This window comes from Choristoneura fumiferana, chromosome 30 (genome assembly GCF_025370935.1).
Source record: "Choristoneura fumiferana chromosome 30, NRCan_CFum_1, whole genome shotgun sequence".
Lineage (NCBI taxonomy): Eukaryota > Metazoa > Arthropoda > Insecta > Lepidoptera > Tortricidae > Choristoneura > Choristoneura fumiferana.
In genome coordinates this window covers 3,947,806-3,966,809 of record NC_133501.1, presented here as the reverse complement: position 1 = coordinate 3,966,809, position 19,004 = coordinate 3,947,806, and the positions used below count along the sequence as shown (strand labels likewise).

Sequence of the window (19,004 nt, the reverse complement as noted above, 5' to 3'; positions counted from 1 at the left end):
CAGAACTTCCTGTGTCCTCGAAGACGGATTTAGCTCTTTTGACCGTTGGTACGTTCTTATGAAAATTTATTTTTTGTATAATCTTTTTCTTTTCCCGTGTTCTAATGACGTAATTACTTTAAGACCCAATCGTAACTTCTGGTCTGGAAATGTTTAATTCCTATTACTTAGCATTGCACCGAAAACAAGTTTCCAAAGTTGTGAACTTTCTATTTGGAAACTTCTCAGAAATAAGAGAAATTATATTTCAAGATCAAGAGCTCTCTACATGCATGTTTTTTGTTAGTTCAACAGCCTACATAATTCTGTGTTAAAATAAACTTACGTCAAAGTCATACAGGAAACTTGCTGAATAAAAGTTTTTTTTAATTCTTGAGAAAGTTTCTGGAAACTTCTCGGAATTCTTGCATATTTTAAAATGTTCTGCAATTTTTGCAATACTACCTATTTCCAATCCGCTTTGCCCGGCATTCTGCATTACCACATAACCCGATTGTTAGTGTACTTTAGTTTTAAAGAAAATTTTATGTTTACAATTGAAATTTGATTGCTTGGAATTGTGTCCTCATAATATACTTAATTCTTATTCGGCTTTCAAATTAACTACTTCTCATTGACTTTTCTGCCTTGATTGTATTATTATTATTATTATTTCTAGTTGGACGTGTCGTTGGTGGAATCATTGACAACGCTATCCCAGGCGTAAGTATTAGCAGTAAGACTCCGTCTTATCATTAGATACCTTACACCTAAGTCTTAACATCATCATCATTATCATATCAGCGGCATACATTATACATTTTTGCAGGTGGTAGGACCTTGTGCAAGGTCCGCCCGGATTGCTACCACCATCTTGCTCGCTAATCCTGCCGTGAAGCAGCAGTGCTCCCTGTTATGTTTCGGCGTGGAGAGTAAAGACAGCCGGTAAAATTACTGGCACTTATGGTATCCCATCTTAGGCCTCTAGGTTGGCAACGCATCTGCAATTCCCCTGGGTTGCAGATGTTTATGGGCGGTGGTGATCTTTTACCATCAGGAGACCCACTTGCTCGTTTGCCATCCAGTCGAATAAAAAAAAACATGGGCGTTCCTATAGACCTCTAGTTGCTTCGGTTGGAAACTGCAGGGCTATACTAGAAACTCGAAGTTCGTGTCGTGCGGTCTCTCTCGCTCTCGCATTAAATAGTATTAGTGTCAGAGGACCGCACGACATGGAACTTCGAGTTTCTTAGTAGCCCTGCTGCCTGCATCCTCCGTTAACCAGCAGCTTCAAATAGGCCACACTGCCATCTCGGTGGTAGCCATCCCGCAGTACCCATTCGAGAACTTTTCGGCCTCATCGGTTATCTGTTCTGTGCTAAGGCCTGTTTATTGAGCTAATTTGCTTCTTTTTTTTTTGGTGGAACTGGCTCTTCTACGTATCTCCTCATTTCTAATTCGATCCTGTAGAAAAATCCGAGCATAGCCTTCACCATAGCTCGCTGACCCAAACGCCCAAGTCAATTTTTGTCCTTTATTAAGGACTGGGCGTTAGGAGGTAACATAACCCAGCCTAAAATCTTGTCTTTTTCAAGATATACACCTAAATATCGTTTACCTTTACTTGCCCGAATTTCATTTGCCCGAATTTCACTTGCCATACAACGTTTGCCATAAATATATAGAACCGTGCTGTTTTCAGGATTTTTCTAAATGACATCATTATAGAATGCAGTAGGTTAGGTTAGGTTAGTTTAATATCAACTCTGACGAAATTACTATTTCAGAAATAAATTACTTTATGGCAAATGAAAATTCTAGAAAACGATACATTCGGGCATATGAAATTCGGGCAAACGATAGAGAACCCCTAAATATACCTTGTTGACTTTCTTAGATTGTTGGATTTTTCTCAACCGATGTATTTCCGATCCGATGGTAGATTTTTTTTGACACTCATAAGTGCATAGCCTAAGTTGAACAAATACTTTCACTTTGACTTTGATCATTTCTCCCAGCGGACACCTTATCCGCTTCTCCACGCTTTGTGCTCATTTTGTTTTAAAAATATAGTCATATCAAAAACTGTCAAAAAAACTAGTATTAATTGAAACATTGATAAGTAGTATAGGCTTGTAAAGAAAGAAAAAGCACTAAAAAGGAAAAAGCAAGTCGAAAAGTATAGAACTCCGTTTTAAGTTATTCAAAAGTTCAACACTCGGCTCATTCAAACAAAATCGTGTTGAAGATTTGTTTTTTTTTTAAATCTATTTAGTTTTTAAAGGTAGTCGGTTTTTTATATATTTATATTGCTAACTAACACTAAACTGCTTTTATAAGGCTCGATGTAAGTACATATATATTATGTTTTTTAAATAATCATCTTTACATATCATAAAAAAAGTTAATTACCACCACCTGTCCTCTTATGTAGGTAACTATGTACTAATCAACGTGTAATGAAAGTTTTCTTTTTCTTTCAGTTGAAAGCTTCTCGATAACCGTAAGTATCTTTGTTATCAATGTTCATGCAATTTATTCTACTGTTATATTTTTTATCCATGAAATTTTATGACTTGATAATCATTAAAAGTTTTTCGTTTAAACATGCAAATTGTTGGCGTGTGCCAAATTCAAAGTTATTCTGGAAACGTATTGAAAATCAATCTCTTACACTCAGTATATATATGCACAAGATACATGGTTAGGTTAGGTCCTGATTAAGTCTAAGATTTCCACAGGGATCTTCCGTTTTTTTTCTCTTCGGCAAAATTTGAACATTTTATTTAACAGGTAAACAGTTGCTAAAAGTGGCTCCGAAGCGGTAACGTTTCGTGTGCTCTGCCTACCCATTTGGAATACAGGCGTGATGTTTTGTGTGTGGTGTGTGTGTGTGTGTGTGTGTGGTGTGTGTGTATTTAACAGTATTTTATTTTCAGTCGTGACCGCCGTCGAAAGATCTTCGCCTGCTATTTCGGCTCCTCAGGTTAGTTATGACAACATTCTACCTTATTCATACAGCGTGTCTCTACCTTCTGGCTAAAGATGAATAGAACGTGTTCTTTAAGGCATTTCTAACCTACCTACAAAGACTTATACTAAACGCGACAGTATTAACGGAGAAATTACTGATACAATATAATACTTGGGAAAATACATAAATTTGATTTTCAAACTATTTTTTTTATTCATCTAATTAAAATAATTTATATTATTAAACATTCCTGAGAAACAACTCTACTCAAGATTTTTGTCACTGTCCAGAATATTCGTGACACGTTGTACAAACATCTGGTACATAATACCATCAGAATACATTTTTGATCGTTCAATTTTGACAGTGTAGTAAGTAATTATACGATGGAATTTAAATTTATATTTATACAGAATTAAGTTTAAATACTGTACGCTTATCTGAGACGAAACCAGATCGTAACAAATGAAATCTAATGTATTTGATTTGAAAATTTCACAGAGAACTTACAAAATGGAAAGTTCCCTTAAATTTCCTAGAGCATTTCAACATTTTGAGAATGTCCTTTAAACTTTATATTGTAGCCCTCAAAGGATCACATCGTTGTATATCAATCTGTCAAGATCCATTTTTATGTGGAGCCATCTAGTTGATTGATTTATTTAAGAGTAAATTACGAACCTACATAGTAAGGACCAATTCATCATTTGACATATTAATCTTCTAGGCCATGACACCCCCTATATCTGCCAAAAGGATTACCTTAGCGGGTACGGTTACCATGACATCGATACCTGCAGCAGTAAGAGCGATATCATCGAGTTCTACAACGTCACAAACAGCAAGGAACAAGCATTTAAGTACATCAATGAGTACACCAAAGGAAAAGGAGTCAAAGCATTGTCTGGTGAGTGACTTTAATTTTAACGTTAAATCGATGAATGGCTTCATCTTGCCGCCAGAAATTCTTTTTATTTATATAAAGAAAAATAATGTTTATAAAATCAATCAAATGTTATCATTACAAACGAAAGCTTATGAATTTGGATAAAGTTAAGTAAACGCCTAATTTAAATAGCCTCGTCCTGCCAAAGTCATTTATAGGAAGTTCCGGATTCTGCCCAGTGCTCTTAATGAAGCACACTTTTATGTTAGTAAGTTCTGCCCAAGGCAATTTTTGTTGAAATGAAGGCGTTAAGCCGTTTAGACTTGCAAGAAAAATCACGCGAGTTGCATTAAGTACCTACATTGCGAAGTTCGATTGGCCGTTGGCTTTACGGCCTCGCAATGTAATGCAGCTTGCACGTTTTTTCTTGCAAGTTTAACCCTTTACCAGGCCCCTTAGAACTAGCGTGTCTTCATACGTACTTAATATACTGTTACAACCGTATTTAACGCCTTGTAAAAAATGTATTTACGAAAGTCGGAGATGTTCCTTTAAATCAGAAATAAAAATGTGGGTTACGGTTATCCCATCGCCTGTCTAAGTAATTAACTGTCATATTCGATTTTGTCTTATTATATTCTTGATCAGGCGAAGGGATATATTCCTCCCACATCTTATTCTTCAGGGAAAGTCTTTAAAAGGAGATTTTACAGCTAGGTACATGAATTCGCTCTAGGTTGAATACAAAAACAGTTTTTATGACACGACAAGACAATTTTCCCGGGCCATGGGAAGAATAGCTCCCGCACAGTTAAACTCTAATAAGGCCATGGGATAATGTCAACCCACATCCTAATTTTGGTCATACACGAAAATGCATGAATAACCTTTCAACACTCAAAATCTATAAAATATCAAAAAATTGTTCGATCTATGTACTTCTGTTTCATAGAAATTAAGGAAAGTGTTCCAATTTCTCCGTAGTTTACTGAAATTAGAGTTCAAGTGAATCTAAACAGCTGCCAAAGATATATTACGCGATTTAGAAGCGTGTTGTGAACGAAGATAATAAAATACTATTTTCAGGGATCGACAAAATATTTTGTAGGAGGTTTGGAGTTAAAACCTGACTACGGTAACCGATATAAGATGTGGGAGGAATATATCCCTTCGCCTGGTAAAGGGTTAAACTCGGTTTTAAAGGCAAGAAGGGTTTAGGATTTAGGTACATGATAGAATGAGCTGTTTTGGAGTCGAATATCTTTTGTTCTTTTTGAAGAACATTAGGCAGAATTGCCATAGTCACCTATCATTATTGTCATTTATTAAGAACATTGGGCATAAGCTTTAGTAATATACTTTATTCTTTATTTATCTTTTTTGGATAAAAAAACTAATTTATTTAATTTTAAAGCTGTTTTATTGTAATACAAAGTTTAAATCAACAAAAACATAAAATAACTAATTGCTTCTTGCAGGTAAAGACCATACTTAGAAATAAAACGTAAACAAAGAGACGACCGAAACATTGTGGGTCAATATACTGATAATCTTCGACATAATCATCAAACGGAATAAAATATACATACATTTTCGAACTGTCAATAAACCATTACTATAACAAATAAACTTTAAAAGCATTTAAAAAACCCAACTGACTGCATATTAGATACCTTATTACATAATTTACGATAAATTAAATGACACTCAGTGAGGTGTCATTTAATTTATCGTAAATTATGTAATAAGGTATCTAATATGACCCTAACGTATTGCTCCTCTCCTCTCATCCACTCAAAGGTTGACTGGTAGAGATCCCTTAAAGGGATAAGTCCGCCTTGTACAAGTATCTTAAAGTTTGTCAGTTGTATTTAGTTAATTTTCTTTTGTACAATAAAGAGTTTACATACATACATACATAATATGCACCACCTCATATCAAAAAATATTTTAAGTTCAAGGGTGTGCTAAAGAAATAGACTAACCAACATAGATTCGTACATAAAATTGAAAAGTAGTACTTCTTTCTCTTCTTCAGTCAAGTAATAATTTGACCTATATCTGGTGGGTTCTGCCCAATGTGATTTAAAAAGTACAAAATTCTAAAAGTTGACTTAAATCCTACTTAGCAAAAATAAAAACTTTACCACTAATTTAAACTGCTAGGCTTCTATTTGGTATAATACTCATTTTTAAATCATATAAGATGACCAAGACAAATCGAGGTCCAATTTGCCTCTTCTGGAAGTCGCGCCATTCTTGCATTGTGGCATACCACTGATCAGCTAAGCCTATACTCCAACCAATCAGAAACGAGCAAAATTAATCGCAAACTGCTAAAAATTTCAACCAGTAGGTGGCAAATTCGAATATGTGATTTTTAAAATGTGCTGGGCAGGAACCACTAAATCTAATGTGAACATCTATTGAGAACATTGGGCAGGACGAGCCTAGGATAGTTGTTAGGATTCCGTGCTCAAAGGTTCCAAACGGAGATCTAATTGCTACCACGTGTCCGTCTGTCCGTCTTAAAATAAAATAGAATAGAAATATTTTATTTGCTCTTCGAAAGTACAGAGAACTCAATAAAAAAAAACATAAATCATTATAAAAAATCTTATATTCTATGATTATTCATGCCACGTATCATCATCATCATCAGCCCGAAGACGTCCACTGCTGGACAAAGGCCTCCCCCTTAGAACGCCACAATGAACGACAACTTGCCACTTGCATCCACCGGTTTCCCGCTACTACTCCACGATGTCGTCAGTCCACCTGGTGGGAGGCCTGCCAACGCTTCGTCTTCCGGTTCGTGGTCGCCACTCGACTACTTTTTCCCCCAACGGTTATCTGTTCTTCGAGCGATGTGGCCTGCCCATTGCCATTTCAATTTGCATATTATTCCAGCTATGTCAGTGACTTTAGTTCTTTGACGAATTTCCGTATTCCGGATTCTATCGCGCAAAGAAACTCCAAGCATAGCTCTCTCCATAGCTCGTTGCGTGACTTTGAGCCCATCTAAGAGGCCAACAGTTAAGGACCACGTCTCAGCGCCATAAGTCATCACTGGCAACACACACTGGTCGAAGACTCTAGTCTTCAGGCACACCACGCATGCAGGCATGCCACGTATAGTCACATGAATTATTTTTCAATTTTCTCTTTGCAGTAAACGAAAAGATCGTCTGCGAACGCATGCTTCTCATCGCTGGCATGTTGGACAGTAAGTATGAATTCTAACAATAAATAAGTATTAGGCAATACTGCGTATTAATAACGAAAACCTTTGACGATGAAGAACTGACAAATCAATGAACTAAAATAATTCCTTGCTCACCCGCGACCTTACGATAGCTAAGCTTATGCAAAATATGCGTGTTCATGCAGTTCTCCACCTCCACACTGTAAGAACACACACAAATCACACAAACCCATCTATCACCACCACCACACTACACTGACGCGTTTCGAACTCAAACAGAGCTCATCTTCAGAGTGACACAACCGTAATAAATAAAAAATCAAGGTAGTTTGAAGGACGGTTAAAATTTTTATTAAATAATTTGTGGGGTAGTTTTGTTTTGTTTCATAAAACGTATGTGGGTACTTGGGGAGTTACAGTGACAAGTTAAAACGGTGGTTGTGGTTCGTTAGTCTAACAACTGTAGCATGGTGTACGGTTGTGTCACTCTGAAAATGAGCTCTGTTTGAGTTCGAAACGCGTCAGTGTAGTGTGGTGGTGGTGATAGATGGGTTTGTGTGATTTGTGTGTGTTCTTACAGTGTGGAGGTGGAGGAACTGCATGAACACGCATATTTTGCATAAGCTTAGCTATCGTAAGGTCGCGGGTGAGCAAGGAAATTATTTTAGTTCATTGATATGGACCTCCGCAAAGTAACGCCTGATTCAATAAATTACTGACAAATCTTCGAACAACGAACTTAAGAGGTGTGGCTGGTACTCCATCGCCGCTTTGAAAAGAAAGAAGAATGAAAAAAAAACATTTATTTATAACAACAATTACACAGGTTGTTACACAGGTAGGCTTTGCTGTTTGTTCTTTGGCACATGCAAGTGTATAATTAATAGCGTGAGTGACTAGCATGTGTTTTTTTTTTTTTATTCAACTGGATGGCAAACGACCAAGTGGGTCTCCTGATGGTAAGAGATCACCACCGCCCATAAACAACTACAACACCAGGGGTATTGCAGATGCGTTGCCAACCTAGAGGCCGAAGATGGGATACCTCAAGTGCCAGTAATTTCTCCGGCTGTCTTACTCTCTACGCCGAAACACAACAGTGCAAGCACTGCTGCTTCACGGCAGGATTAGCGAGCAAATGTGTTTTGTGAAGTTGAAATTATAATTAATCGTCTTTTTTATTTACAGATGATTGCAATGAATGGAGTTCCGAAGACCTTAAAGCATACGCAATCAACAGTAAGTAATTTGTTAATGTATTGGAGTGTGTAAAATCTACTTGTAGCACAGAAATCTTACGAAATAGCAATCTCGTGTCTAACTAAACCCACAGTGCCGAAGATATGTGGCTGAATTTCGGTTATGTTTGGCTCAAATAACACACGATAAGCGTGGAATTTACGAAACGAAAATTTGGCGTGATTACGTACGCAGTCTTTTCAATTACTAGCAATTCATTTGCCAACATGTCACGATTGGTGTGATCAGCTGCGGAAATTCGGTTAGCGCTCAACCGAAATTCGGTTGTATAAGCAATCACGCCGAAATTCAGTTGCGTTTCTTTTGTACCTATTGTGTGCTAATACGCTTACACTCGTGGAACTTCCTCAAGATATTTATTTTTATTGCTAAAATTACGTAAAATTTTAGCCACTACAATGGCTACTCTGATACTCGTAACATATTTTTTTATTTTTGCTTATTTTTTTTCTTACAGTCGTCGCTGTGTCATGTGTTATATTTGAAAGCCAGCAGCGAGCACGTGAGTAAATTTATTGTTTTTTTTTGTAGATTTATCTTTTATACCTACATCCCACGGCTGGACACGCGCATTGTGCCAAAAAGATAAGGGTTGGGCCACAGTTATGTACTTGTAGTCTTTAGTTAATTGGAATCTTTGCATACACCATTGAACTAGTATACTTAGTATGGGTACTGGTGCTGACTTACCTACATATACACTGACAAAACATCTATAAAGATTTTTCAAGATTTTTGAAGTGTGCTTGAGAAATATTTTCATAATATTGGTCGCTGTTCAAAGGGAGTCAAAGAGCAGAATTTATCTTGAATCAAAATTTCCGTGAAATAACTCAACTACGAAAGTTTCGAAAAATTCTTTCTTTTTTTTTATTTAATCAAACGGCACATGCTAATACACTAAATTTTGGTATCGCCAAACTGTTACCAGTTTGTTGACGATAAAACGTTCAATACATTTATTGAAGCATCCACCATACAAAACAGTTCACACCTAAAAACTAACATGCACAAAATACCTACTTACATTTTTTACATATTTTTTCTAAAAGGTTTATTTTCCGTCCCTTTTTTAGGACCGGTTTACTACATTTAAGGTTTGTCTCTTAACCACCCTATTTCGTTAAACAGACTCGGCACTAAATATTTATTTAACCTTTACCCGTAATCATTGGCTGCTGGAGGCTCTATTAATTTACCCTCTCGTACCCTCCTCGTGTTGTATTTTATTAGTTACGGGACATTTATATTCATTTAAATAATAGTTTTCTAAAGAAATCAGATACTTAATTTTCATCTCGACTGGAACTGGAAATAACTCAATTTAATCATCACACATATTTTTTACTACCCTAAATATTTTTACTATTCTGGTTTGTAAATTTTCTACATTCTTTATGTAGGTACTGAAGGTGCGGCCGTGAACGTTTAACCCGTAATTGATCAAGGAGTCTGCCAGCGCGTAGTATACAATAAATAAGACTTGTTTACTCACCACCTTCTTAAGTTGATAAATTTTTCCCAACAGAAACTTGACTTTAGTCAACAATAAAATCAGATCAAGAACTGACTAGATACATGGTTTTTTAGTTGTTTCAACAGCTTGCCTTATTAAAATCTACTTGTCTTCATAATAATATTCTTAACATGTTAAAAAATATACCTACTCATTTAATTTTCCTGAAAGTTTCCGGAAACTTCCTACATTGCTACATTTCTGATAAGGTTCTGAAACTTGTGCATAGCTGTCTAAAGCTACTGAGCCGAATTTAATAATAATTTGACGCATCCATACATACCCGAGTAAAATAGGCAGTTCATCCCGCGAAATTAAATTACAAGTTAACAATAATTTATCCTATCATAATAGTCACGTTATTGTACGTAAAATTAGTTATTTTAATTTTAATTTTTTCTTTTCAGTTGGGCGCTATGCTTTGGATGGTAAATACTTACCTATATAATGATAAGTATCCTGTAATGATGGTGCAATGATATGATTAAAATAATAAAAATATAGTTATTTCATGTCATGACTTTGTACCTACTGTGTAACAGGAACATATAGTAAAATATCGGTTCCTGTAAACAACAATAAATACGACGCTCCTACACAATGTTTTTTTAAGTAAATATTCAGCATATCCACGTGTGTGTTTACGTATGTAAAAATAATAAAAAAATTGACAATGTCAATGATAATATAACAAGTATATAAGTATTATTAATTTACTTTTTTCTCAGAATACCTCGTCGCCTTGTCGAAATACAACAAAAACAAGCAATTCCCAGGTAAGTTTGAATGGAAACAGGGCCTAGTGGCGCACCACCGAATAGATAATAATAGACAATAATAAATAATAGAGTCACCTCTCCCAGTGCCCATCGTATCCGCTCCTTTCCTTCACACTGTGTGTTTTTTTTTTACTCATTTCTCAGTTAAAGGTCTCAGATCAAATAAAAACTAAAGACAGGTCGCTGCGAACAACAAAGTGAGGCGGTCAAACTACACCAATCCGTGTGCTAACACAGTGGCACGCACACACTTGCAACCAAACTACACCAAAACCTTATTACTTAACATAAAACGTCAACACTAGTGTTGCCATTATAATATTGTAAAATTCAAATTCAAATTCCGTTTTTTTTTTTAAATTTTCCACCCACCGGTTTAGATATAGAGGGGGGGACGCTCGATTTTAATGAAAATTGCACTTTAAACTTCAAATATTTCGCAAACAAACCACTGAATCATAAAATCGTCTTAGCAACCCCCTAATGGTTTTTAAAGGACCTATCCAACAATACCCCACACTATAGGGTGGATACGAAAAAAAATCACCCCCACTACGTCTATGGGAGGTACCTACCCTAAAAAAAATTGTTTTTTTGAATATTTATGTACCATTTTTGTCGGCATAGTTTTCATATTATATCCATGAAAAATTACAGCTTTCTAGCATAAATAGTCCCTGAGCAAAGACGCGGACGGACGGACAGACAGACAGACATGGCGAAACTATATGGGTTCCATTTTTGCCATTTTGGCTACGGAGCCCTAAAAAGGGCATTTCTATCTACTATTGTACCTTGAGTTTATCTCTCCGATTTCTACAAAATTTGGTAGGTAGACTCAGTCCATGATTCCTAGTTGGAAGCTTGTTACGAATTAGTAAGAAAAATTCGTATCAAAACGGACATTAGTAACACAATTCAAAATAAAGGGAGCGTTAAAATTTAACTTTATTCGAATAGTGACATATTTAAAATGTACTGCCCTAGAATTTTGAGTTGTGTCACTATCAAATTAAAGCAGCGAGTCCATACAATATTTTGGGGACACATCTGGAGATCCTGTTTCTCCCAGCTCGGAATCATGGTCTGAGTCTACCTACCCTACCTACCAAATTTTTGTTGAAATCGGAGAGATAAACTCAGCAGGGCTACTACAAACTCGAAACTCGAAGTTCGTATCGTACCGTCCCTCTCGCTCTCTTTTAAATAGTATAAGTGTCAGAGGGACCGCACGACACGTACTTCGAGTTTTCGAGTTTCGTAGTAGCCCTGCAGGGTGCAATGGTAGATGGTAATGCCCAAAATATCATGGGACACATGGAACATAATAGGACAAAGCTCTGCGCAGGGGGCAACACTTAGCGCAAACCGAGCGCGGTTATGGAGTAGGTAGTAGGGGGCCCCAATGCATCGCAGGGCCCATGGGCACGTGCCCAGTGTGCCTGAAGAGGTCTGTACAGAAAGCAAATGTTAAACAGTAATTTTCTTTTATTTTTAGATTTTTCCGGTTCCAAGCAGCAGATCTACGATATAATCGGAAAAGTACAACTATCGACTTGGAATGGAGCCTACAGGACGACGTACGTGCCCACGTACACCGAAACTACGGTAAGCTTTTTAATATACTTACTACCTACTAGTTTGCTGGTGTCTATGGGCGTGGTAATCTCATACCATCAGGAGACACCTTGCTCGTTATCAAGTCGAATAAAAAAATGAGTAATTGTACAATTTTGTGACTATGTGTGTGTGTGTATTCACATTAAAACGCGGTAGTAAAATTTGGTATGTAGCTACTGTACATCTGGAATAACACATAGGCTACTTTTTATCCCGATATTCCCACGGGATAGGGATATAATCTGGATGTCTTATCCGCTGGGTTAGTTTATTAAGTTTGTTACAGGTATGTACGGTCAAGGACTTCAATTCCTGAGTCACCATGGAAACTTTTAAAAGGAAAAGTCATTTCAATTCTCCTTGTTACTTAATGCGATGTCACTATGACGTTCACCTACTGCGAAATGGTTCCATGGTGGCTCGATCATGACTTAAAGTCCTTGACCGTACTAGGCAATGAATAAACAGTACATTAATAGATAGATACATACTTAAACACTCAAGACTCCAGAAAAAAAAAGTATTTTTCATACAAATATTTGCCCCGACCGGTGATCGAACCTGAGACCTCAAGTTTCGTAGTCAGGTTCTCTTACCACTGAGCTAAACGGTTTACAAGAGGTCGAGGTTCTTAGTGCGCCAAATCTTGACAAAGCGGTGGCTGTTGGATGTACCTTTAATTTTTTTCGGGCTTATCTTATTCAGAATCATTTCTACATTGGAACCTTCCATATAAGAGAATATGTCTTTTCAGAAAATTGTTTTTTTTAGGCTTACTCAGAATCATTTCTACACTGGAACCTCATACAAGAGAAAATATGTCACAAATTTTCCATCTCAGTTCGTTATTGTTCCATGTCATTTCTATGAACGTAACGCACCTGAGAAATATTTTTCTATACAACATTTTGGGACATCAAAATGTACCAAATATCCATTTCAGTTTTGAACATGAAACTACCGTGAAACTCACCCATATTAAATATAATGACCCGGATAAACCACGTCTTAAATCGAGTTTAGCTCGACATGTTTCGGGCTAATCCGTAGCCCTTCGTCTTCGGAGCAACGCGACTCAGCGGCTGCTGCAACACGCGCACTCAAACACACTCACTCACTCACTCAGCGGCTGGTGCGCGTGTTGCAGCAGCCGCTGAGTCGCGTTGCTCCGAAGACGAAGGGCTACGGATTAGCCCGAAACATGTCGAGCTAAACTCGATTTAAGACGTGAGTTATCCGGGTCATTATATTTAATACATTTCAGTTTTGTTACATTTTAGTATGAATGTTTTTAAATGTAACGAACCTGAGAAATATTTTTCCATACAAAAGTTTGGGACTCATGAAGGGTGCATATTTTTTGCAAATGACCAAGCAAACGATGTAATGTAATTTATTTCCATGATAGGTAGAAAATCACATTAAATTTAAGACATGTCAAAAAATGCTGTAGTGCACCTCGGTTTTTCTCATTTTACCGTTTCTTTGTCATGCAAAATCGACACGGCACTGAAACTGAGTGCACCTCTAGAAAAAGGATGGCTGCCTGCCATTTAATTACCGTGTGCACTCAGTCTAAAAACCGTGTCAGGAGTGCGGGAAAAACGGTACGTTTCATGAGACAGGTGCACAATGAAATGAGAATGGCCGACCTAATGTTATGTGTATGTAATGTAAATGTATTGAATGTTGTATGGCAACCTAATTTTGTTTTTATTTTTTAGGATGAACTCTTCCCATCTTTGCGTAAGTAAAATATAGTTTATGTTAATTAGGTTACTTAAGTGGCTACCAAGTAATCAAAGTTATTCGTCAATGATCACAATATTGCTTTGATGTTAAAGCTTTATATTAATAAATGTTAAATAAATGTTTTTAACATTCTTATTATTTTTACAGAAATCTTTGCAAACGGTCTTCCAGGTAAAAATAACTATTTTCTTTTACTCTTATTTCAAAACTACAATTTTCACAAAAGTACGTTAAAAGAAGCCAATTTCTAATAAGAACTATGCATAGAAATTAAAAAATAATATGCTTATATACAAGCATACTATAATGTAGTTACTATGAAATAAAAAGATACCTACCTACCTCATATAAATAACCAGTGATATTATTTATAATAACACAAAAACATGGCAGTGTATCCAAATACAAAAAGTTTAAAATTAAACGTACCTAATAAATAGTATAATTTTCAGTGAAACTATTAATTAAAGGAACTGGCCCCTACTTAATAAAATTTACAGTGCTGCAATTCTACATACTACTTAATAATACTTTTATATGAGAAACTATACGTTTTGATATACTATTTGATAACGTAAAACTTAACATTGCTATTCGATTTGAGTCGATGACTATTCTAGGTTTTTATATCCCGTAATAATACTCGTGTAGATCAAAGTTTGCCTATAAGAGTGCGAATTTACGATCTAAATGATTCTTTGCCATTGATTTATATTCTTGCTTTGCCTATTATAAAATATTGCTACACAGACAATGTTTAGCGAAGAGAAAAAATTATTCCGTTGAGAATTGGATTTACAGCGGTTTTTTTTTAATCGATAAGTATATCTGTCTCTTTCTAAAACGCTTTTCACTATGCAGCAAGTAAGGCGCTACTCACATGCCAGTAGGTCATTCTCTGTCTAATCTTGAAATTCAAACCTTTATAACTGTTATATTTAAAGATATCTTAAAATTTGTTTTTCTGTTTGATTTGATTACATGGAAATAATTCCGATCCGTATATTGGCGATCCTTCATAATGACATTTGTTATAGCCTAAATTGTATTAAGATATTTTGACTTTGACTTTGACATGCATTGTCAAGTTTTAATTTATAAAGTACTTAAATAAAAAAGTCAAATACCGTATTATGTAAAATGGTAGCATTCGTAACTTTTATTATACTTGTTAGGCAAGATTACATTTTTTTTTCTAACAATCCTTTAAAATATTATATTTCGTATTGAGTCCATTGTTAGTTTTGAAGTTCTCAATTTTATGTAACTTAATATGTTGCCATCTTGTTTTATAAATCTTGAAAAATGGCAAAATATGAGCTAAACAAGTGCACTGCATTCTATTTGTTTTGTTTAGTATTGCACTCATTGCATATTATAATATAATTTTCGTATTAATTCTTCATGTAAATGAATATAAAAATATTCTTCTGAAAAATTATAATCTTTTTAATTTCAGACTCCCTCGGTAATGTTAAGAAGCTTCTTGCGGATGTTGGCTATATAAGTAAGTATTTCTACACATATATTGTAATATGTTTACTTTAAATGAATAAAGATTTTATTATTATTTATTTATATTACTATTTTGAACAATCATCTGTTTTACCCGTAGGTTTTACCTATGTATACCTATTAGGCATAAAGGAGAAACATCACTAAAGCAAAGCCAACGAGATGAGATATACTTTCATCTTTGTCTGATACGTTCATTATTACTATTTCGCTCCTTTTCTGTCTCATGACATAATTTTATCTCAGTTCGTTGGCATTTGCTTTAATAATAATACATTCATTTATTTCGGGCAACTTGGCCCATACAATAATTACATAGGTATAATCAATAATTATTTAAAACTAATTAAGTTAAAATTCATAAAAATTGGTCAAGTCGTTTCGGAGGAGTTTTGTTACAAAACACTGTGACACGAGAATTTTATATATAGGCCCTGTAACAGGAGCAAAAAAATTAAATCACAGGTTCTGCTACTCAAATGGAACTGCAACTTTCAAAAATAAGTAATTTTGTCATTATGTTTATTCCAAACAAATTAAATGGTATTTTCAATGTACGGCATCCAATAGCCTAAATCACATCGCCTGTCACGTAACAAAATGACTGATTTCGCAATACATTGCTTGTCTAATTAAACTATAATAAAAATCATAATACAAGTTATTTTCAAAAGTTGTAAAATTGCAAAATTAGCTCAAGATAAAGAGTGGAAGCTGTGGTTTAATTTTTTGCTCCTGTTGCAGGGCCCACCTTGTATTAGAGAAGATTATAGAAGATAATCGTTCAGACCCGGATATTTTTTTTCTAATATCGTTATTCACTTTAGTTCGATATTGATTTGTACTTTATAAAATAATGCAATGATTTGTTACTTATTTTCAGAACTTATTGGTGGCCTCTATGACGCATTCGCCTTGTTCGTCAGTATGTTCTTTTTAATCATTTATTTAATCTATAACCTGTGAGTTTTCCGTGTACTATTGACTTTCAGGGTAAATCGTGAGCTGAGTCTCATAATTCAACTAAGATTTTGGTAAAAATTTAATTTTTAATACAAGCTTTTTTTGTTGACTGTACTTTTTGTTGACTTTAAAATTTGTATACCAAATTTCAAGTCGATGCCATTAACCGTTGAAGAGTTCCGTCCTGCGGAGACGATCTTGGCCGGACTACCAAGATGTCACTACCAGATTATAGTATTTTCATGCAATTTACATAAGTATGCCAAATTTCAAGTCGATCCAACTACTGGAAGTTGGTAGAATTTAACGGGACAGGTGAAACTGGTGTACTGCCGTTTCGGCAAAATATTTATCGCCGAATTTCACTTCCCAAAAAACTTATCGCAGTAGTTTCATTTCCTAAACGAATCTTTTATTCACATTTCGCATTTTATTCATTTGGTCAAATTATCATTTGGCATAATTTTACATTGTCAAGTTTTATTATGACATGACCAACGTTTATTGCAAACGTTTTCTTTTGGCTAATATTATGTTCCAAAAAAATGTTTGCTCAAAATTACACTTTGCACACGAACCAACTACAGAAACCGACTGCTACCAGAAAAGTAGGTTAGGTTAGGTTGGAACTGCGTCCCCCACAGAAACGAACTGCTATCAGAAAAGAAGGTTAGGTTAAGTTAGAACTGCATCCCCCACTAAAACGAAATGCTACCAGAAAAGTAGGTTATTATGCCATGTAATATTTTGAGAAGAGAGCATTATGCCAAACGATACATTTGAATAATATGAAATACTTGGTAATATGAAACATGACTAAGTAATTATTTTTGAAACAATAATTTGCCAAACAAATTTTATTAACTGTAAAATTGCGATAGGTTGTTTTAGCAAATGATATTTTGCCAAATGATAATTTGAGTAAAATATTTTGGGATGTGATACTTTGGGAAAAGTTTTTTGCACATACATTAGTAATCCGGTGAAACTACATAAAAGCTTGTAAAATAGATTTTAGTTAGCGTTAAACTGTAAAGAAGTTGTCAAAAAGTCACAATCTCACTTAATACATACATGCTATATTAAATATGTCCGCAGCCTTATTAGTAAAATGAAATATCTAATAGGTAGGTACAGTCAAAGGCAAAGATATCGACACGGCCAAAGTTACAAAAATATGTATACACGGCTTTATGCACTTAAAATTAAGGCCGTGTATACATATTTTTGCAACTTTGGCCGTGTCGATATCTTTGCCCTTGACTGTACATAATAATATATTATTCTCAACACATTTATGGAAAAATTCCACAGGAAACTTACTGAATACGGGACATTAAAATTTCCTGTACTATAATTTAACCCATATTAAGGCTATACTGATTACTAATTACGATACAGGTGGAAAAACATTAAAATTCGAAAAAAGAGTCATCAGTAGCCTTAATATGGGTTAAATTATAGTACAGGCATTTTTAACATCCTGATTCATGTTAAATATTCGCAAGTTTCCGGAAACTTCCCTGCATTATTGAGAAAGTTCTGCAACTTTTTTGTGCTGAGTTCAACTAGAGTTCAATTAAATGACCCGTCTGTCTCTTGTCACCTTGACGTGTCGTCTTTGAAACATTGGCAAAACAAAATACCGAACGGTAGGTATTTCCCGGAGGAAGGGCCAGAACTTAATAAATGCTCCTTCAGAGAACCACAAAAAAAGCTGACGTAGCAGCGGAAGTCGAAGCAATTAAGAAATAACTGAATTACCAGGGTCTTGGTTTAGCGCACAATTTTATTCCATACGTCTTTGTGACCCTGGTCCATGGAGTTTTGGCATATTTACATGGACTCATCAAAGAGTGGCAAACAACTATTCAACACTAACTAGTTGATTAAAATGCCATGTTAGTGGTTTGAATCGCCTCTCAAAGAAACCCCGGCTCGCACTCTGAGTTTTCGAAATTCATGTTGGAATTACATTTGAAATTTATTATCGTGAGGATGTGCGAAGCAATAATGGTGCGTGTGAAGTTAATCCGCACTGTGGGATATAGCCAAGCCCTAGTAGCAGTGGTATATAGCTGGGAACGACGAATTATTTAGTATTAGATAGTTTTGATTGCTAAGAATTGTATTTCAGACTTGCAATTACATCTGATTGACTTTTTTCTTCCTTGATTATATTAGTTTTATTTTTCTTTCTAGCTGGTCGTGGTGTTGGCGGAGTCATCAATATTCTTATCCCAGGACGTAAGTATAGTAATAAGAGTAAAATTGTCTTTCTAACATACGTCTTACTATTACAAATAGCTTAAGCATGTAGGTGAATATAGCTTCCAATTAACGAAGTATCGAAGTAAGTAGTACTTAACATACCAAACTTTAATTTTCCATTAGGTATTATAAAAAATTACAAGATGGGTAAAAGTACTTTTTCAATTGACATAGAATACGGTATTTGACTACTCCTGAATTTGCCATGTCTTTTACTATTATGAAAATATAGGTATAGGTACAGAAAGTGTTTAGCGAAGAGAAAACATAAATCAGTTGAAAAT

The 19,004-nt window shown here is 35.3% G+C and overlaps 1 protein-coding gene across 1 annotated transcript in view; it reads left to right on the top strand.

Annotated features, from left to right (window-relative positions):
- The window catches only part of LOC141444480 (uncharacterized), a 52,811-nt gene that overhangs the window by 23,447 nt on the left and 10,360 nt on the right, over positions 1–19,004 (top strand). The window contains exons 14-25 of the mRNA XM_074110032.1: positions 3,681–3,860; positions 7,012–7,065; positions 8,233–8,283; positions 8,762–8,806; positions 10,228–10,248; positions 10,549–10,596; positions 12,098–12,207; positions 13,944–13,965; positions 14,119–14,142; positions 15,431–15,478; positions 16,370–16,411; positions 18,652–18,696. Coding sequence (XP_073966133.1) covers positions 3,681–3,860; positions 7,012–7,065; positions 8,233–8,283; positions 8,762–8,806; positions 10,228–10,248; positions 10,549–10,596; positions 12,098–12,207; positions 13,944–13,965; positions 14,119–14,142; positions 15,431–15,478; positions 16,370–16,411; positions 18,652–18,696 — 690 coding nt within the window. The remainder of the gene's footprint in view (positions 1–3,680; positions 3,861–7,011; positions 7,066–8,232; positions 8,284–8,761; positions 8,807–10,227; positions 10,249–10,548; positions 10,597–12,097; positions 12,208–13,943; positions 13,966–14,118; positions 14,143–15,430; positions 15,479–16,369; positions 16,412–18,651; positions 18,697–19,004) is intronic.